Source organism: Saccopteryx bilineata, chromosome 3, assembly GCF_036850765.1.
Source record: "Saccopteryx bilineata isolate mSacBil1 chromosome 3, mSacBil1_pri_phased_curated, whole genome shotgun sequence".
NCBI lineage: Eukaryota > Metazoa > Chordata > Mammalia > Chiroptera > Emballonuridae > Saccopteryx > Saccopteryx bilineata.
Window position 1 is genome coordinate 1251720 of NC_089492.1, and position 21121 is coordinate 1272840.

Sequence of the window (21121 nt, forward strand, 5' to 3'; positions counted from 1 at the left end):
ATTAGCTCTCATGGTTTTTTCATAGTCTTTCAAGTTTTCTGTATATAAGGTCATGCCATCTGCAAACAGAGACAGTCTAGTTCTTATTCAGTTTGCCTTCCTGTCACTCCCCTGCCCGTGTGCTCTGCGGGGCCACGTGGGCTAGCACTGGCTGGAGCCGACGTCCTGTTCTGCTCTGCTCTGCTCTTGGGGAAGCAGCCTGTGTCCACCCCTGAGCAGGCTGGGCTGCCCTGTTCCGGGTGGAGGAAGCTCCCTTCCATTCTAGTTTGTTCCTGTGGCTTTTTTTTTTATCATGTTGGATTTTGGCAGGTGCTTTTTTTTTGCACCTGTTTAGAGATTCTATAGCTTTTGTCTTGCCACATCCCATTTATAAACCTGAGCCCTCAGAATCTGAAAACAAAGCGGCCTCAGGATTCTGTTGACAGAACGGTGGGCCTGTGCTAGAATTTACTTTCCGATTTTGAAAGGATCATGAGACAGAAGATACGTAGACCTTTAGACACAGCTGGCACAGATGAGCCATAAGAAGTGTCAGCCGCCGTGGTCCTAGCATGTGTCCAACCACAGCTGCATGGCTCATTCCAAAATGTCAGTGCCACCCTGGGTGCCAAGAATCCGGCCTCTGCCACCACACAGCTGTACCAGTGGCTCCAGCTACTAGATGTCAGTGGGAATGGAAGAGCTACGGCAGTAGTGACAGTTAACCAGGGTGTCTGGGCAGGTCGTCTCCATGAACTGCCCCCAGGTGATCACAGTAAGTGCCTGGGCCTGCTGTGTGCACCAGGGGTGGGCTGCACACGAGTACACTGGAGACCTTCTCATCTTCCCGCTAGCCCCATTTTACAGATGGAAACTGAGATGCAGGGGAATCGGCCGCCTGCCCAAGGGTGACAAGTGGTGGAGCCTCAGCTGGTCTTGTGGCCCATGTAAGAGTCTCGATAGCGCTGGGTCAGAGCGTGAGGACGGGGCTGGACTTGGGTCCTGGGGCTGTCCGCATTGTCGGCTGGCTGGACCGAGCAGGCAGGGAAATGGGTGGAGGCGCAAGACCAGACGAGGGGACAGTGCGCCTGGGAGCGGCCCAGCGATGCGCAGCCTACTTTGTGCCAGGAATACGCCCCACCCACCCACGAGCAGGGGCACCTCCCGGGGCCGCCCTCCGGGTCCCTGCCCGGCCTACCGCCTTTAGGCGTAAGGGTGGGGTGCAGGGCGGGGCCTGGGGCAGCGGGGGCGGGGCCTCCGGGAGCAGGTGCCATGCAGGTGGGCAGGATCCGTACGGGCGCCGCCCGCAGCCCCTTACCTCCGCTGTGGGTCGGCACAGCTGGGTGAGGCACGGAAGGCGCCGGCCACGAGGGTGCCGGGGTGGCGTGGGCACCTGACCGCCACTTCCGGCTGGGTGGAACTGCACGGGGAATGGGGGCCCTGCTGGCGCCTTGCCCTAAAGTTTCTCAGAACAAATGGTAGGGTGCAGGGGTGGGGGCACTGATGCTGCGGGTGCGGTGTGTTCCTCCCAGCCCGGGGACTTCCTGCCCCAAATGGACAGGCCCTGATTCAAGGGAACCCCTGCTTAGGGGGTCTTCTCTGTTTTTTGTGTTAAGTATAATTACTCGCGTTGCCGCGCATGCGCACGCGCGCGCACGCGCACACCTAAGCCCCCGGGAGGTTTGGTTTAGAATCTCACATGTGCAGTCTGAGACTGCTTTTCGCACCCTGCGGAGGGCCTCAGTTCCTCTGTGTTTCCTGGAACACTGGGGCGGTCCTACGTAAGGGTGTCGGTCAGGTGCCCACGCCACCCCGGCACCCTCGTGGCCGTGGCCAGCGCCTTCCGCGCCTCACCCAGCTGTGCTGACCCACAGCGGGGGTAAGGGGCTGCGGGCGGCGCCCGTACGGATCCCGCCCCCAGCCCGCCGGAGGAGCCTGCCCACCCGCATGGCACCTGCTCCCGGAGGCCCCGCCCCCGCTGCCCCAGGCCTCGCCCTGCACCCCACCTTACGTACCATGGGTCCAGTCCCCCTTAGTGGTCATCGTGCTCTGCACCGAGACTTCTTTCTGCTGGCAGTGCTCCCAGCCTCCTTCCTGGTAGATGTGGGGGTGCTGTGTGTGTGTGTGTGTGTGTGTGTGTGTGTGTGTGTTTTCCTGGGAGCTGCATTCAGGAGTTCCTGGGCCCAGAAGGCATTGCCTTGTGGTCTAGCCAGCCCTCCCTGTGCTGGGCATCCTGAGAACTGTTCCTTTATCCAGAAAGTCGCCCCAGGTCCTGTCTGCCTCCAGCAGCTCCGGTCTGCTTTCTCACCGCGGTCCCTCTAGGTGGGAAGGTGCTCATGGTTATCTTGGTCCCTCCGACCTGGTGGCCAGTGACCCAGAGCAGTCCCTTGGTACACCTGTAGGGCCTGGGGGATAGAGGGACCTTGCTATGGTGCCATACTGGGCCTGTCCATCTGCCTCCAGAGCCAGCTCTTGTCTGTGGTGGGACGTTGACTTGGGAGGATCTGGGACAGTCTGGGGTGGGGCCTCAGGGACTATGTACGGCCAGTGTTGGGCCAAACAAGTTGTTCCCACAGCCACAGCAAGCCCCTGCCTAGAGCCCATGAGGCTGGTGCCCCTAGGTCCCCTCTCTGCCCCTCTCTTCTGGCTCAGCCCCTGGAAGGCAGGGCTCTCCAGCATGGAGGCCTTTGTTTAGCATAGTCACTGAGTACAAACAGCTGTGGCTCCTGGAAGAACTCTGTGGGGCCCTAGACGTTCCGCAGAACTCGGGGGCGCCTCTGAAGGGGCCCAGTCGGGGAAGGCTGCGGAGGAGCCTGCCTGCCCTCTTCCACCCAGCCGGGCTCCTGCCCCTGTCCTGACTGTGGCTGCCCAGCGGAGGGGGCGGTGTGCTCACACGACTAGGAGTGGGGTCTGAGGTCAGGCAGGTCAGCCCCAGCCAGCTCACCTGAGCAGGTGAACACCTGCCTGCCCCTCTCCTTGCTCGCCCGCTCCATACAGTCAGGAGAGAATTCACAAGGGACACAGAGAGGGCTTGATCCCGGCTCGCGTGGGTCTTGTCCTCTAGGTGGGAAGAGGAGAGGCGTCCTGACAGCGAGGTGGAGGCGGCTGGAACACAGGGGTCCGTGCTTCGCCCCCTCCTATGAGCCCCTTCTTGATGGCGTTCGTTTCTGCTATGACGGTGGGCACGTGTGCCCGGATGGGCCACGGAGTGTCCCATCCCAAGACCTGCTTCCACTCCCCGTGACCACAGAGAGCCGCCCTGGACCTCTGCGGCTCAGTCCACCTCGTGGGGCTCAGGCTGCCCTGGCAGGCAGCGCCTGGCCCTCTGCTTAGGCGCTGGGCAGCAGCAGTCCGGGCTTTGCCTCTGAGTGCCTGCAGCCAGCATCTCCTCAGCAGCCACTGGTGTGTGTGGCCTTGGCCGGTGTGGCAGGATCCCCGGGTTCCCCGCCCCTTGCCCCTGCTGTGTCCAGAACTGGCCCTCTGGGGCCTGCTGCGCGGGAGGACGGTGCAGCCCCACCTGCCCGTCTTCTGCTGCTCACAGGAAAGCCTATGAAGTTGAGCCCAGCGGCTGAAGAAGTTGCCACGTTTTATGGGAAAATGTGGGATCATGACTATACAACAAAAAAAGTTTTCCAAAATAACTTATTCAGTGACTGGCGAAAGGTGTGCACTGCAGGTGCTGGGCTGCCTGGACCCGCCCCTCGGGGCCCAGCGCGTGGGCTGCTGACTCGCGCCTGAAGCACTCAGTGGTCACCATATGGTCAGGGTGCCTCGTGCTCTAGAGCCGTGGATTTCAACCTCTTTACACTTGAATACCAGTGAAAACAGAATTCTTTGGGGGATGGCTAAGGCAGAAATCACCCTGAGCATAACCAAATCGACTGTGATCACTGGCTCTGTACTCTTCATACAACATGAGGGTGGCTGATGTTTTCACAGACGGGCATGGAGTTTCTGGTGGTGGGTCTGTGGCCAGGCTGTTGAAAAACACTGCTCTAGAGAGTTCCGTGTCTGGTCACTTCTCTCTCCAGAAAGCGGGAGAGGAGGCAGAGGGGTGGAGCCAGATCAGGGTGGCCCTTACCCAGGTACACCTCAGCATGGGAGGGCGCGGGAGGCCGGGAAGCAGAAACATTTGGTGGGAAGTACTTTGAGACAAGTTTATTTTTTTCTTATTTAAAAAACTAGAGTTCAGCTTGCATCTGGGCTGATCTGAATAATAGCTCTGTGGAGTTTTCCATGGGCACTGGTGGGGACTCCACCCCTCTGGGCTCCTGTTAAGCAGGGCACATGTCCATGTCCCTGCCCACAGCTCAGCCATCTCTCTGGGTCTTTGCAGAGAGCTAGGGTGGGATGGCTGGGTCACGGTCAGTCGGGGCGTCCAGAAATGGCCCAGCATTCCCATGTTTGTGTGGAGCTGGGTTCGGGGTGGACCAGGCGACCTCGGGGTCTTGAACCTGGGTCTTCAGTGTCCCAGTCCGACGCTCTATCCACTGCACCACCGCCTGGTCAAGCGAAGGTCAGAAGTTTTAATGTTGGTCAAGTTCCTTGTACCCTGTTTTTAGTGGATTGTGCTTTTGGTCTCATGTCTAAGGAATCTTTGCTGAACCTAAGACCACAAAGATTTTTCTGTTTATCTTGAAGTTTTATGGTTTAAGCTTTTACACTTAGGTTTGTGTGCGTGTAGGTCTGCCGTGTGAGGTGGATGTGAGGGGAGGCCCAGGATCCTTCCCTTCCCTCCCTTTCCCATTGATAGAGGGAGAGAAGCATCAGCTCATCCCACTTAGTTGTTCTGTGTAGCTGTGCACTCACTGGTTGCTTCCCATAAGTGCCCTGACTGGGGATCGAACCCTGTAACCCTGTAACCACCTGGTCAGGGCCCCAAGTTCATCTTCTGAGCGTGGTGCCCGCCCGCCCGCCCGCCCGCATGGGGCCTGTGCCGCCTGTCGCTTGGGAGGCCTGGTGGCTGTGGGGTGGCTGCCCAGCGGCTCCACTTTCAGTTGCTAACAAGATGGAAACAGCTTGGTTGTCATGCAGCCAGTGGTGCCCCACCGGCCAACCTCCACAGTGAGACCCTGTCCTCAGCCCTGCCCACGTGGCAGTCATGTGGCTTAGACAAGGTCACGTCTCGGAAAGCCACTGGGAGACACCAGGACCCAGTTCACTGTCCACCTGGGCTACCTGCTGAAAAGCCACTCTGGGTGGCATAGCTGTGGTGGGTGGGGTGGCCTGGTGCTCTCTGCCCGGAGTCCATTCTTCCTGCCTCTGGAATGCTATGACTGTCCCTGTGGAATGGGCTACCAGCCCACGGGGGCGCCCCTGCAGTCTGGTGACCGACATTGGTGTTTCCCAGGCGTGACTGTCCTGGCTGGACGCCGAGAGCTCATGTTCCTGTGGATTTGGGGCAGGAAGTGACGGCAGAAGAGAGGAAAGTGATCACGCACCGGGACAAGTGTGACTTCACAGAGACCCACAGATACTTTGTGGACAAGGCCACGGCCTGGAAAGCGTTGCCCAGGAGGAGGGACAGGTCAGCCTGCCATGGCCGTGCCAGGCCTAGGGGCCTTGACAGCCCAGCTCACCCAGCCGGGTGGGGCTGTCCCGGGCTCGCCTCTGGCACTGCGGTCTCCTCTCCGCCCCTGAGGCCGCATGACGCTCTCTTCTCTCAGAAGCTGAGGAAGAGGCAGAAAGGTTTCAACAGGAGTTCTGACGGGCACTGTGAGAAGATAGGCAACTTCAAGCCTGAGCCCTGGCTTGTTCCGGGGCTGCAGCGACCGCCCCGAGATGGGGATGCTGAAGAGGAGAGCGATGCCTGAGGACGTGACCACCACCTGCAGCAGGTGCGTGGACGTGGCCCGTTCCTGTTTGACCTTCTGGTGTCCCACGCTGGGCACGCCGCTGTGCCCGTGGTGGTTTAGCTCGTGCATGAGGTCCCACCCCACCACGAACACTGTGTTCCCAGCATATTTTTTTATATTTCAAAATTTCAAAATTTCAAGGGCGTGTAGTGAGTGTGGAACTTTCTGGAACAAAGTCACAATAAGTGCACGGGCTGCGCTCCCTGGTGGTGTGTGTGCTGCATCGGCACCTGGTCGGGGCTGGGCCTGGCACGGGGGCTGTGAGGCCTCCCGGGCGGCCGCCCTGGTCTTCCCGCGAGCGGACAGCTCGGAATGACCTGCCACATGCCTGGCAGTTCAGCTGAGAGAGGAAGAGGTGTGTGAGCAGCCAGCCAGGCGGCCCTGGGCTGAGGACTCAGGCCGACCCGCCTGGCTGGCTGGCGTACACCACAGCACTGTCCGCGAGAGGGTTCTTTCCAGAGAACAGCAAGGACATCCTGACATTGCTGTCTGGGTCACTCTTCTGCTGCAGGGACTCCAAAATCCCCGAGTCCCCAGCGGAAGGAAGTGTGCTGCGACCCCAGCGTCACCTGGCTGGCGGCGTGGATGGAGGACATTCACAACTCCATCCAGTGCACCCTGCTGGACCAGCTCCCAGCGACCGTGAGGCCGCTCCCGGGCTCCTGCCTGCAGCACTCAGCTGGGCTGCGCACCCCCACCTGGGGCCACTGGTGGGTGGGTGCAGGGGCCGCATCTCCTCTGGCCTATGGCAGGGATCGGCAAGCCAGTGTTATGTTCCCAGCGACCACTCTTCTTAAAACAGGATTTTAGTTCCACTTTAAACTTACTGAGCTTAGACTCCGCTCCCAGCCTGACCCTGCCCACAGGGACGCAGATGACAGGGGTCCCCAGGAACTGGACTCCTGGCTGTGTTGGGGGGGTGGTAGCTTCCTGGAGTTAACAGGAGCATGAGGGGTTTTCTCTGCTGTTCTCTTTATTTGGGGCAAGAAAGACTGTTAGAAGTATGAAGTGGCTCGACGCTTGAAAGGGGTGGTGAGCCAGGTCCGTGCCCCGTTCCAGGCCGACTGGCAGTCGTGAGATGTGAAGACGCGGCAGTGAGCTGTGGCCCTTGACTTCATCGACGGTGGGGGGTCCCCGGCTTTCTGGGGGCTGCTCCCAGAGGCTCTGTCATGGAGGCCTGGCTGGACAGGCAGTGCGGGGGCGCTGGGACATGTCCTGAGCAGAACCTTGGGCTGATCAAGGGGCGGGCCTGTGTGTGCACATGTTTACCTGTGTGTGTGATGTGTGCGTCTGTGCCTGTGTGCTTGCGTGCCTGTCCCAACGGGCCCACCTCCCTGGCTGGCGCTGAGGGCTGGGAAGGAGGAGGAAGGCGAGACTGCAGACATGGTGGGCTGCTGCTCCCTCCGCGTGGAGCACATTCAGCTGCACCCAGAGGCGGATGGCTGCCCACACGTTGTGGGATTCGACTCCCTGGGAAAGGACTCGACCTGCTACTGGAACAGAGTGCCTGGGGACCGGCCCGCGAGTGTCCCTGTGGGGGGCCCAGGTCAGGGAGCGCAGTGGGACTCATGCTCTGGCATGTGCCCTTTAGCTCTGGGTGGTCTTCCTCCGTCTGCCTGAGTCGTCAGGGGCCTGAGGGGAACGCACACCCCGCTGCCACGCCTGTCGCGCTGGGGGCAGGCCTGCTGTGCGGGGCTCAGAGGGGGGACACGTCCCCCAGCAGGCGCCTCAGCAGTCCCCGGGTCAGGCTCCGAGGCCTGGGTGTCGGCCGTGCAGAACGCCCTCCCAGACTCTGGGCAGAGCCATTTGTGCCCCTGGCGACGAGAGGTGCTGTCCTTCTGTCCTTGCATCTTGGCTCATGGCCGTGTCACTCCAGCCTCTGCCTGTTGTCACAGGGCCACCTCCTCCTCATGTCTGTTCTCTCCTGTGAAGACACTGTCTCCTTGGTCCCACACAAACCCACTGTGACCATGTCATAACTGGTTACACGTGCTATTTCCAAACAAGGTCCCAGCCTGAGGTTCTGGGAAGGATGTGAACTTGAGGGGACACTGCTCACCCAGGTACCCCCGAGAAGGGTCTCTTGGCCCACTGGGCATGCAGTGAGCTGCGGTCTCCCCTCTGCACACAGCTGGGGTCAGGGGTTGCTCCCGTTAGCTGACCTCCACGCCCATGGCTGCAGCCTGGCCTGTGTTGACCAAGGGGTGGGTGAAGCTGGGAGGCTGGTGGGTTCTGGGATGTGAGGGGTCTGAGTGAAGGGAAACCACAGCTCGGGGAACATCCTTTCCTTGGGGACTGGTGTGCTCAGAGTGACGGACACCATGTCAGCAGTGCAGGACAGACCCACCACCCACTATCCACACAAACACAGCTGGGGACACCCGCTGGGGGGGGGTCCTGCCCAGGCCACGGTGGCCAGCTCTGAAGGCTGCCCCAGGGCACTGGTCACTGGGGGCCACAGCCAGGGAGGGGAGTGTGGCAGCACCCCCCCAGGTTCCGGCCTGCGTGGTGGGGGGTGGGGGTGGGGCTGGGCGGTTCTGTCATGCACACACACCGTCAGGCGTTCTGCAAAGTGCTGGCGGGGGGTTCTGATGCCCGGGCTCGTGTTTGCCTCGCAGTCCTGGCTGCACCCTCACTGTGTCCTGTGTCCATACGTGGGCGGGGGGGGGGGGGTGAGGAGGGGGCCCTGGGCTCCTGCCGGCCATGGTGTCCCCTCTGGCCCTGGGCTCCTGCTGGCCGTGGTGTCCCCTCTGGCCCTGGGCTCCTGCTGGCCGTGGTGTCCCCTCTGGCCCTGGGCTCCTGCTGGCCATGGTGTCCCCTCTGGCCGTGGTGTCCCCTCTGCAGCAGTCCCTGCCGCAGGTGCACAGGAGCTTGCAGCTGTCCATGCAGAACGAGGGCCCTGGGGAGTCTCTCTGACAGACTGACGGTAAGTCTGTGCCCCTAACACAGCGGCCTCGGGACGCAGGGACCCAGGGCAGTTCGGCCCGTTTGTGTCTGGGCAGCCCACCTGATGGACAGGGCAAGCCTGAGCGCTAGTTCTAGAGCACCCGTCGCACGGGAAGGTGGGGGCTGCCCTCACCCCAACCCCCAGAAAGAGTGTCAGGAAACATCCCGAAGAAACTGCGACTCCAGACCCCGCCCTCCCCACACGCAGACCGCCAGCCTGAACAAGCAGTGCAGGAGCTGATGGACGGCCTGACCGCCAGGGTGTTCCGGGCCAGGAGCGGCTGCGCACCCGGCCCAGAGGTGACGGCTGAGTCCTGACGCCTGGGGGGCGGCGTCTTCGGCTGACGCCCCAGCTCCGCCTGCTGTGCTCTGGGGGCCCCTGGGGCAGAGGTTCTCTTGGCAGGAGCAGCAGTCGTCCTGTTCACCCGTGGCCGCTCCTGTGTCAGCCAAAGGTGGCATGGCCGCCAAGTCCTGTCCTACAGCCGTGTGAGCCGGGCTGTGGCCCACTCCCAGGTCCACTGCCAGCACCTTCGAGAGGTCGATGCAGAGCTTGCAGGCAAAGGTGAGCGTGGACATGGCTCTCACTGTGGGGCCTCTGGGTGCTCCTGAGAGTCGGGCTGTGCAGGGCCCGTGCGGAGGGGAGAGCTGTCCAGGGAGGGCCAGCGGTTGTCCTGCATGGCCGTCTGGTGTGGAACGGCCTCTGGTCCTGGAAGGTCAGTGAGCAGGGCGCTGGGGCAGGTGCCATGTTTGGGGCTCTTGGCCTGACCCTTTCCGTGGCCCCATTGTCTGGTCCGGGCCAGCTCAGCTGGGCCCTCTCAGGGTGTTGGGGTCAGCAGGTGGTGGGCGGGACAGGTGTGGCCCCTGTGGCTCCTTCCTCTGCAGATCCAGGTGAAGCAGCAGCAGGTGGCCGAGGCCCAGGAGGCAGCGAGGGGGGCGAGGACGGCCCACAGCAGGTCCAAAAGGTGATAAAGGTGAGTGTGCTGAGGGTCCAGCCCTTCCGGGTCGGGTGGCTGGCTGTGAACTTCAGCTGTCCCCTTTGGTTCTCCTGTGCTTTCCAACCCTTGTTTGTGACGTTAGAAAGTACAGGTTGTCACCTGTGTGGGTGGCCCGACCGTGACCGAGTGAAAAGTGCAGAGAGCCAGGGAGCGGGCAGGCTCGCCGTGTCCTGCAGACATGCTGATTTCTCTCCCGTGAGCTTGGCTAGGCCACATGAGATGTCACAGGCAAGCTTGCTAAGAGACGGTGCCAGGGCTCTGGTCACATGGACCCCTCTGCTGGGTGCATGGCAAACCTCCAGACCCAGCACAGACTGTTTGTGCAAGAGGTTTAGGCTCTGTGTCACTCATCAGTCAGGGCGATGGGGACCTTCCTGAGCCTAGACGGCCAGGCTGTGGTGACTGTCTTCCCACTCCGTGTAGCAGTGCAGTCGGTGCTGGGTGACGACCTTGTCCTGGGGCTGCCGAGCCTCCGTGGCCAGGTGTTCTCAGTTCCTCAGGATTGACCACCACACCGTCCGCAGGGGGACGGCTGACTTCTTCCCGTCCAGCCTGGCCACTCTGGCTGGACTCCGGCTTGGTGCTGACAACAGGTGACATGAGGGACACGCGTCAGCGCCTGGTCCTGGGGCAGAGGTGCCATGCCCACCGCAGGGCTGTCAGCTGGGGGTCCCCCTCTGCCCCAGGTGCAGAGGCTGTTTGCCCGCGGAGGGTGCTGGGCTGTGTCAGGTGTGGTTCTGCCTCTGTCGAGACGGCTGTGTGGTCTTCCTGCTGCTTGGTGTCACGCTGATGGTCTTCAGGTGTGGACGTCCGTGCGTCTGCGATTGGTGCTGTTTGCTCGGGAGTCTGTTTACTCGTTGCCGGGTCAGGTTTGCTCCTGCCGTGTTGAGGTTTCTGCTTCTCGACAACAGATAACAGTCCCCAGTTTCTTGTGAGGCCTTTGGCTTCCGCATCCGGGCCGTGCTAGTCTCAGGGAGGAGGGAAGTGTTTTCTCCTCTTTTGTGAAACTTTGTGAAGAATTGGTGCTAGTTTTTCTTTAAACGTTTCAGAATGCACCAGTGAGGTCACGTGGGCTGGGCTTTTCTCTGTGGGGAGTTGTCACAGGTTCGGTGGCTGACCTGCTGCAGGCCCGCCAGTTTCCAGGTCTTCTCCAGTCTGTCCTGGTGGCTTGTGCCTGTCATTGGGCCTCGCACCTGTGGGCACTCGGTTCAGTGTCCTGTGTCTCCTGCTGGTTTCTGGGACAGGTCCCTCTCCTTGCCAATTGTGGCTGTGGTTCTCAACCGTGACAGGCCCTGAGGTGCAGGGGGTGTTTGTGACGGGCATGTGGTGTGACTCTCTATGCGGGAGCTCTAGGAGTCTGGTCTGGCCTGGCTCCCCTCCTGCCCTGGGCTCCGGCCTCCCGGGCTGCTGCGCCCACACCCTGCATGTGAGCCGGCGCTGCCAGCCGGGGGCCATGACAGTCCCGTCCCTTCTCCAGCTCCCTTCAGAAGCGGGAGAGGCTGCTGTGGAGGCTGGAGGAGCAGCTCTTGACGCTGAGCACTCAGGCTGCAGACGAGGAGGAGAGCCAGTCGGTGGCCCTGGGCACATCCAAGCTCAACCCCAGGGTCAGCGTCACCCGGTGCATGGGCCCCAGTTTAGTCCCCAGTGTCCTTGTGGTCAGTGTGGGTCCTGCCTGTGACAGGGACCTGACTGAGGAGTGTGTCACTGAGCCCATCATCAGGCCCTCCCTAAGAGCTCTGGGACGGCGGGAGGCCTGTGGCGGGTAGGAGGGCTGGGCCGCCTCTTTGCCCAGGGATGTCCCCTGAGCCTGCACCCAGGACCTGCCCCCTCCGTGCCCTCTGCTCTCCGACAGCCAGGCCCTGGCCTCCACCTCGAGCTCTTCCTGAGACTTGCAGTCTCCTCTGTGGGTGGAAGAGGTTCAGGGTGCCCGTGGAGACCTACAGTAAGACGCAGGGCGGAGTTCACCTGGGCACTTGACATGCGGATGAGGACTCGGGTTCTGAATGAGCATCCACTGGACCTGACTGGCTTTTCACTAATAAAGCAGCGGTCAGGACTCCCTGGGGTGAGATGTCTGGCTGCAGGCGCTGGCTGTCCCAGCACCGCAGCCCACCTCTGCTGTGTTCCCGCAGGGGGCAGGGCCCTGGCCTGTCTGCAGAGCCCGCTGACGGCCCGGCCTGGTGGAGCGGCGCTCGGAGGTCCTGGTGGCTGGAGAGGGCTCTGAGCGACACACCCCTCTGCCCTGAACCCTGGGCTGGGACCTGCTCAGACCCCCCACCAGTGAGACAGACCTGAGGGCCGAGGGGCCCCTGGGGCTCGACAGCAGAGCCACGGGCTCAGGACGGTGGTGGACACTCACTGACCAGTGGAGACGTCCGCACAGGTTCAGACTGTCCCGTGTGGGGTGCTCGGCAGTGTTTTCAGGCCTAAAACATCCGTGGTCTTGCTCTTGACTGTTCGTGAGAGTTTCAGGAGCTCCTCAGTTAAGACCTCTGGATGGGAACCCGAGAGGAGTGGCCCCAGAGCACAGGGCGAGGAGACAGCACCCAGTGACAGCAGAGGGGTGGCTGGGGTTGTCACTCCACGCCCATGGGAGGGACTTTGACATGTGACTGTCTTTCATTCCCCCCAGTCCACCCAGGGCCACAGCTGTCTGGCTCCCGAGTGCACAGCTTGCCCTCAGCACCTGGTGGCTTGAGGCTGCTGTCCCTGGTCAGACGCCTGTGAGCTGAGAAGGATCACCTGCCCGGATGCATTTGACACTTCCCAAACTGCGCCCCCTGCACCCCCACAGGGGACCCGGCCACCCTCTATGTCAGCGAGAATCCCAGTCCAGCCCTGGCCAAGTCTTGGACGGGTGCTGTGTACCACGTGGGACCCTCCTTGAGTGGCTGCTGAGACCAGCCTCAGCTCTGTGCCCTGTGCCAGGCCCTCTAGGGCCAGTGTCCTCACCTGCACGTTCAGCATGGCCCCAGCTGATGCCATTATCCACTCGGAGACAGGTGGATGTGCCCATTGTCCCAGGCCACCACCTCCTAGGGTCTAAGGGGGAAGCTTTCCTTTGAAGCAATTGCTTTGCCTCCTCCCAGTGGAGGCACCATGTACCTGTCCCTGCGGCTGCTCTGAGGGTCTCGGCTCAGTGTAGAGGCCCCGAGCTGCCCGCACCTCACCAGTGGCCCAGGTCAGCGCTGAGTCCACTCTGGGGGCAGCTCCGCCTCCACATGCTGCACAGCCCTAAGCTCTCATCCTAACTAGGTGTCAGCAAGAGCCCTAGATTGTGCTATTTTGTGAGTTCCAGCAGCTACAGGGCCCCTAATCATTCACGTCAGCAGTTAGCTGGGGTAGGCCTTTGCCACAAGCTGGCATCAAACCATGGCCTGACCAGGCCTTTGCTCAGGTTTGTTTCAGTCATTACCATAAATGTTCATTTATGTGACCTCAATTCATTTTGGCTAAGTTTTGTGAGAGATGCCCTCTCCCTTCCTGTGTGGCAGATAACACGGGCCCCCGGCACCGTCCTGTGAAGTGAGCTCAGCTCTCCTGTAGGCCTCGGCCCAGGGTTTTATACCGTACATTTCTCTCCTCTCCAGCTCCAGACGCAAAGCCCTGTGAGGAAGCAGTTTCCTACACCCACCTTCCTGGTGCACGTGACCTACGAGCACGCTGCACCTGTGGACTGTCTCCCGCAGGGCCCACGAGGGACGCCCTGCCAGGAGCCCACTTCCCAGTCCTCCTGTGCTGCCTGCTGCGTCACCTCTGTGGGACAGTGGTGGGGTCACGGCGGTTGCTGTCTGCCTCACCCCTAACCTATGAGGTCCTGAGTGCAGATGTGGTGGGCAGAGACAGGAAGGTGCTTAGGAAACACCTGTTCAACGTACAGAGATCCTGAACTGCCTCTTGTGCTACTTCTGCAGACTCCTAGACCCTGGGAACACGAGTGAGCTGGTGCTGGCTGCCCCTCTGTGCCCACCTCCTAGCCCCCATCCCCGTGGCTATGTCCCATGCCAGGCCTGCTACAAGGGCTCACCCTCTGATGAAGACCCACAGACCTAAACACACAGGCTCAACACAGAGTAGAAAGTGCTCCTGCCCTTTATAACGTGCTGTGGCCGCTGCCACACGACGAATCTCAAGAACACGCAGAGGAGCGAAGGCAAGGCCCAAGCACGTCTGTCGCAGTCTGTTAACATAAAATCCTAGGACAAGCAAAACTAGCAACAGAAGTAAGCTCACGCTTGCCCAGGGACGAGGGTCGACTTGGGGGTCGGTGTAAGGCACGTCCTCAGGTGACTGTCTTGACAGCGTTCTGGTTACAGAGGTTGACACGGGCTACATTTGTCAAATCTTGTAGAACCAAACACTTGGGGTCTACCTACTTCACTGCATGTAAGTTACACTTCAGGGGGAACCAGTGCTACGAACACGAGCAATTTCAGTGGATGCCTCCCTCAAATGTCCCCTCCACTTTCCACGCACAAAGCCCGCATGTGTTCCCACGGCCCTGCTCCTCTGCTGGCTGCTCCTGGCCAGGGTGGCTGCAGACATAACGAGGACAACCACACTGACCACGGGGCGGCCGCGCCACCCTCCCGTTACCACGTGCGGGGCGGGGCGCACGGGGCCGCCCCGCGCGTGGTCACTCCCGGCTGTGGGTCCGCTGGTGCTGGAGGAGATGGAAGCTCAGGCGGAAGGCGCGGCCGCATTCGGCACAGCGGAAGGGCTTCTCGCCGCTGTGGACACGCTGGTGGCGGAAGAAGCCCGACAGCGCCCGGAAGGCGCGGCCACAGTCCCCGCACTCGTAGGGCTTCTCGCCAGTGTGGATGCGCCGGTGCTCGCGGAGGAAGGAGCTGCGGCTGAAGGCGCGGCCGCAGTCCCGGCAGGCGAACGGCCGCTCCCCGCTGTGCACGCGCTGGTGCTGCAGGAGGTTGGAGCTCTGGCTGAAGGCCTGGCCGCACTCCTTGCACACGTAAGGCTTCTCCCCGCTGTGGGTCCGCTGGTGCCGGACCACGTGCCAGCTGTGGATGAAGGCCTTCCCGCAGTCACTGCACTCGTACGGCTTCTCCCCGGAGTGGATGCGCTGGTGCTTGACCGCGTCCGAGTAGCACTTGAAGCTCTTGCCGCAGCTGCTGCACCGATGCGGCTGCGCTCGGCTGGGGCCCCCGCCCTTGGCGGCAGAGCCTGCGTCCAGGGAGACGCCTGGAGCAGTTACACGGTCCTCAACTGTGACGGGGCCCCGCGGGGCCCCGTGGGGCCTCTCTCTAGCTCCCTCCTCCCCACAGGGGTCCAGAGAGCCCATAGCCTGGGGGCCCCTGGTGCAGTCCCGGCACCCTCTCTCCATGGTGTCCCCTTTCTCCAAAGCCACCTGCCGTGGCGGCGCCCCGTGCTCAGCAGCCTGGCCACCACCGGACGCCTGTGCAAGGGAAGCCGGAAAACAGGGTCAGGGGTGTGGCTTTAGACAAGAGAAAACCACCAACTGCACACAGTCGTTCTCCCTCTTCTTCCTCTGTGGGGACAGGAAGGGACGAGGGACTGGGGAGGATGGGTCCGGCTCCTTCCCTGTGACTCCACGAAGGCCTGAGCCTCACCTTGTCGGCCTAGTCCCAGCAGCGGACGGGCCAGGCCCCAGTGCGCCTGCTCGGCCACCTGGCCTGGGATGCAGCACAGAACACGTGGCCCTGGGCCGAGGCCTTGAGGACACACACCCGGATTCCCACGTGCCGCTCTGGCCCTAGGTCCCCAAGACAATGCTGTCCTCGACAAGTCCCCATCCCCAACCTGCCCATCTCGAAGGGCTCTGTTCCGTGCAAAGAAGATTCCTACTTGGACATCCCCGGAGTGAGGAACAGCCCATGGGGACGGTGGAGCCGCGAGTCCCGGCAGCCTTGGCGTGGGGCGCCCTTGGCTCAGGGCACAGAGCAGGTGCCACTCAGATGAGGGCATCAGGTCTATTGGGAGGCTGGTGGTCACTGTAGCACCATGGGGCTCTCCTGTTACAGGTGCCACAGGGACCTCGGGAGGTGGCACACGACAAGGACAGGGCCACCTGGGCAAGAGGATACCTTTCTGCCTGCTGGCGGCCAGGGGCCACGTAGGTTTCCGTGGACCTCTAACGGGGTGTGAGAGCAGGATGAGCCCCCAGGGGAGGAGGGTCTGTGGTGGGAGGTGACACTGCCCTCAGCGCTGGTCACATGACAGGGTAATCACAGCTACAACAGGAAACAGAAAGCAAGTCCTGGGCTTTGACCACCCGGATGTGGCCTTAAGTCTCAAACTCTTCCTCGTCCCAACATTGCTGGGCCCAGAGTCAATCTTGTTCTTAGAAGTCCCCAGGGGCAGGCGACCCAGGATGCTGGGTGGAGTGGGAAGGTGAGGCCTGCAGGTGCTGTGTTGGGGACAAAGTCGGGGCGCAGCTGTGTCCTCTGTGGTTGGACTGAGGAGCCCTGACTCCTGAGCTGTCCCTGCTTCCTAACCCAGGACAGCCCCCCCCCCCCACGAACTCTGGCCTGGCTGCCCGCCCCTCACCCGCATGTGTGTCCAGCAGGGTGGCCCTCTGACTACGTCTTGGAGACCCAGGCCAGGGCTCCCCTCCCTGCAGACACGCCAGGAGGGGGGGCACCTGCTTGGGCAAAAGGAAGAAATGGGAGAGACAAAGGGGGGGGGTCAGAGCCCCACCCGGGTCCTGAAGGAGCCACCTCACCTGCATGTCCATCTGCCACTTGGTCAAGGTCCTGACTGATCAGACACCCCGGGGACCAGTGTGTATGTGGTGGTAGCTCCCTGCCCACCACCACAGCAGGGATGGGTGGGTATCACCTGCTGGCCCCTTGCACCTGGACCCAGCCCAGCACCTTCAACCCATCCTCAAAAGTCTATAAAAATATCCATGGATTTTTACATTTTCTTCATAATTATGAAAATTTGAACACAAAAGTAAATTGCGTGAACAGTACAATATTGGATTGAGAAATGATTTTGCTAATTTGACACTAAAGTCTGATAGACTCAAGCACACAAAAAACTTAGTGTTAAAAATAAACGAAGGTGCCCTGGCTCAGCAGTAGACGTCAGCCCAGTGTGTGGAAGTTCCTGGTTCAATTCCCGGCCAGGGCACACAGGAGAAGCGCCCATCTGCTTCTCCACCCCTCCCCCTCTCCTTCCTCTCTGTCTCTCTCTTCCCCTCCCGCAGCCAAGGCTCCATTGGAGCAAAGTTGGCCCGGGCGCTGGGGGTGGCTCTGTGGCCTCTGCCTCTGGCACTAGAATGGCTCTGGTTGCAACAGAGCATCGCCCCCTGGTGGGCATGCCGGGTGGATCCCGGTCGGGCACATGCGGGGGTGAGTCTGCCTCTCCGCTTCTCACCTCAGAAAAACACCAAATAAATAAATAGGTAAGTAAATAATAAAAACAAATGGAGCGCCTGACCAAGCAATGGCACAGTGGGTAGAGCGTCGGACTGGGATGCGGAGGACCCCGGTTTGAGACCCCGAGGTCACCAGCTTGAGCGCGGGCTCATCTGGTTTGAGCAGGGCTCACCAGCTTGGACCCAAGGTCGCTGGCTCAAGTAAGGGGTTACTCAGTCTGCTGAAGGCCCACGGTCAAGGCACATATGAGAAAGCAATCAATGAACAACTGTGTCGCAACGAAAAACTGATGATTGATGCTTCTCCTCTCTCCGTTCCTGTCTGTCTGTCCCTATCTATCCCTCTCTCTCTCTGTCTCTATAAAAAAAAACAAAAAAACGGAGTGATGGTGGATATTTGTAACATAAAGACTCACACATTTACTATATAAAGACTGCCCTGCATATTGAGAAAGCAAGAAAAATTGGTAAAAGTCATGAATGGGTACCCCACCAAAGAGAAGCGGCCAACGTATTTTTAACTCTATCCCACACTTGTCCCACCTTATTAGCAATTAAGAAATGTAACTTAAGGCCCTGGCCGGTTGGCTCAGTGGTAGAGGATCGGCCTGGCGTGCAGAAGTCCCGGGTTCAATTCCCGGCCAGGGCACACAGGAGAAGCGTCCATCTGCTTCTCCACCCCCCCCTCCTCTCTGTCTCTCTCTTCTCCTCCCGCAGCCGAGGCTCCACTGGAGCAAAGATGGCCCGGGCGCTGGGGATGGCTCCTTGGCCTCTGCCCCAGGCGCTAGAGTGGCTCTGGTCGCAACAGAGCGACCGCCCCGGAGGGGCAGAGCATCGCCCCCTGGTGGGCATGCCGGGTGGACCCCGGTCGGGTGCATGCGAGAATCTGTCTGTCTCTCCCCGTTTCCAGCTTCAGAAAAATACAAAAAAAAAAAAGAAAGAAAGAAAGAAATTAACTTAAAACACCAGTTTTAGCCCGGGCTGGCTTCTCAGAGCATCACCCCAATACACCAAGGTTGCGGGTTCCCCAGTCAGGGCACACACACAACTCAACCAATGAGAGCATAAATAAGTGGAACAAGAAATCAACGTTATTCTCTCTCAAATCAATAAGTTAAAAAAAAAGAAAACATTTCCTACACTGAAAGCAGTAAACACTTAAAAACGGCAGCACCTGCGGAGCAAGGAGACTCAGCTGGTTCACCGCTACTCGCCCGGCGTCATGACACAATTTGCATGCGTCCCAAAGTCGTACTGATTCCACCCCCGGGAACCTCCCGACACTGAAATCGCGATTTATCTACACGGAAATTTTATCTCCAACTTTACAGGTGAAATCTTGGGAATTACGTAATTCCAAATTAAAACAACAACAACAGAGGTTGAGGCACCCCAGCAACTGGGGACGCAGTGACCCCTGGCGGCCGTCACACAGGCCGCAGCCGCAGCGCCATCTCCCCGCTCCCACCTTCCTCAGCAGACGTGAAGCTCTTGGTAAGAACCCAGGACGAACACACAGCCCCACGTCGGCCTCACGGTCGCGCTCACCGGGTCCCAATGCCAGGCGCCTCCAAACCGGCACGCCACTACTCACCTGCAGCCGCCGCCGAGGGTCCAAGCAACTCTGGCCGCAGGTATTTCCGGACACGCTCTAGGCTGCCGGAGGACTGTGCGCTAAGCTGCCCTGGAGCTCGTGATGCACGCACTTTCTGTGGCGCTCTAGGCTTCCGAAAAGGACGTTCCACTCAGCTGCCCTGAAGGCCGCTGCGCAGGCACTTCCGGAGACACTCTAGGCTGCCGGAGGACTGCGCTCTGCTGCCCTGGAGGCCACGACACAGAAACTTCCAGCGACGCTCTAGGTTGCCAAAGGACTACTCTCCTGCCTTGGAGGCCGCAACGCAGGAACTTTCAGCGGCGCTCTAGGCTGCTGTTCGGCTGCCCTGAAGATCATGACATGGGAACTTCCGGCGACGCTCTAGACTGCAAGAGGACTGCTCTCTGCTGTCCTGGAGGCCACGACGCTCTAGGCTGCCAGAAGACTGCGCTCTGCTGCCCTGCAGCCCTGGACACAGAAACTTCCGGTGGCGCTCTAGGCTGTTGGGAGAAAAATTACACTCAGGCCTGACCAGGAGGTGGCGCTGTGGGTAGCGCATCAGACTGGGAGGGATTCAGGTTCAAATCCCTGAGGTCGCCAGCTTGTGCACAGGCTCATCCGGCTACAGCGTGGGCTCACAGCTTGAGCGCCGGGTCGCTTGCTTGAGTCTGGAATCATAAACATGACCCCATGGTCTCTGGCTTGACCCTAAAGGTTGCTGGCTTAAGGGCTCACTGACTTGGATGTACCCCCCTACCCGTCAAAGCACATATTAGAAAGCACTCAACGAACAACTAAGATGCCACAATTTGGAATTGATGCTTCTCTCGCTTAAGAGAAAAAAGAATTACACTTGGCTGCCCCGGAGGCGGCCAGGCGGGCACTACTGGGAGGAAATTACACTCGGCTCTAGGCTGCCGGAGAACTGCGCTTAGTTGCCCTGGAGGCCCTGACGCAGGTACTTCAAGCGGCGCTCTAGGCTGCCAGAAAGAACTTACACTCAGCTGCCCTGGAGACCACGGAGCAGGCATTTGCGAGACTTTTAGACTTGGTGACCTGCGCTCGGCTGTCCTGGAGACTGTCGCGCAGGCACTTTTTGTGATGTTCTAAGACACCGGAAAAATGCGCTCGGATGCCTGGAGGCCGCGTCTCCGGCACTTTCTGCGACGCTCTAGGCGCCCGGAGGACTGTGAGCTTGGCGTCCCTGGAGGCTTGGGCTAGGGAGGGCACTTTCCTCGACACTAGGCGTCCGGGGGTTGGGATGGGAAACTGTGCACTTGGCTGTCCTGGAGGCTGTGGCGTGGTCACTTCTGGCAAAGTCTTAGGCCGCCATAGTGTGCGCCCAGCTGCCCTGGCAGGCCGCTGGGCTGGCGGCCAGTTCCCCGCGGCGCCTCCCTTTGAGATTCTAAAGGCAGCTTTCTTAGCTTGAGCTCAGGGCTCCTCCTTGGCCATTGTCCCACCCGTCTTCGCAGCAACCCCGCCCGCCTTCCCACCCCCACCGGCCTCCCGCAAGCCCCGACCCTCGGCTACTCTCCACTCCCCACGCACCTGCCCGGCGCAGCTAGCTCTGCCGTCTCCCACGCGGGCTCCACCGCTCCGTCAGGGAAGTAGGTCGGGATCTGACCAAGCAGGGTTGACTGCCAAGTCAGCGAATGAACGAAGTTGGCGCTAGTGGGGTGCGCCGCGGGAAGGAGGCCGCAGAGTCTCGGGAAACCTCTCCACGGAGAAGGGGAACTCGGCGGGGGGCGGGGGCCATAGACCCACGCTGCGGGCGCGGCCCCGTCGCTCGGCCTTCGGCCCTCGTGCCCACTACCCCCACATGCACCGTTAGCCTCGCACCGTGTGAATCGCTTGGTCTGATGTTAATACCCCCGAGGCAGGTGCTGCTGTGCAGACGAGGAAATTTGGGTTTTCAGGGAAGGGAGCTGGTAAGGCAAGGGACCCCCACTCCACCCCACCCCCCGCCCAGGCTGCGCTGTGCTAAGGGACACCCAGAGCGCACGGAACTCCTTATCACCGAGGGTCAGTGCTAACGAGGGCGGGGGCTCTTCCCGGCCGTTATTGCCCAGAGCGTCTCAGGCACCGCGGGTTCGAGGCCAGGGGCGTGCAATCCTGCCACCACCTGGAGGAGACGGAGCCACAGCGCCGTGGAGCAGCGGAGCCAGGAGCACGGGACCCAAGCAGTCTGAGTTCGCAGCCCGTGCCGGAGCAGTTACCTCTTTGGCCCAGAAATAGCTTCGGGACACAGGAGCGGGGCAACCGAACGCAGACCACAGGCGCAAAGGGTGACCTGGCAGGACGCGCACTGCGTGCCGGCAGAAGCGGAAGCAGCCCCGCAGCTTTCCTGGGACCCTGCAGCCTCCACCACCCCGCATCTTCGGCACCGGCTGCAGCC

The 21121-nt window shown here is 60.8% G+C and overlaps 2 protein-coding genes across 3 annotated transcripts in view; both read right to left on the reverse strand.

The window, feature by feature from the left end:
- RHPN1 (rhophilin Rho GTPase binding protein 1) overlaps window positions 1-20803 on the reverse strand; it is a 49492-nt gene extending 28689 nt beyond the window's left edge. Inside the window, exons 1-2 of one of the 2 annotated variants that reach the window (XM_066265485.1) lie at window positions 20275-20803; window positions 18727-19226 (exon numbers count right to left, since the gene is read on the reverse strand). The gene's annotated coding sequence lies outside the window, so the exon portion shown is untranslated. Of the gene's footprint in view, window positions 1-18726; window positions 19227-19724; window positions 19834-20274 lie in introns of those variants that run through there. The other variant, XM_066265484.1, reaches the window with a different exon arrangement.
- ZNF696 (zinc finger protein 696) lies at window positions 14412-16484 on the reverse strand. Its single transcript, XM_066264910.1, has 2 exons — window positions 16473-16484; window positions 14412-15185 (listed from the first exon to the last, which is right to left on the reverse strand). Exons 1-2 carry the CDS (start codon window positions 16482-16484, stop codon window positions 14412-14414), a joined length of 786 nt encoding a protein of 261 aa, XP_066121007.1.
- Window positions 20804-21121: the final 318 nt, after the last annotated feature.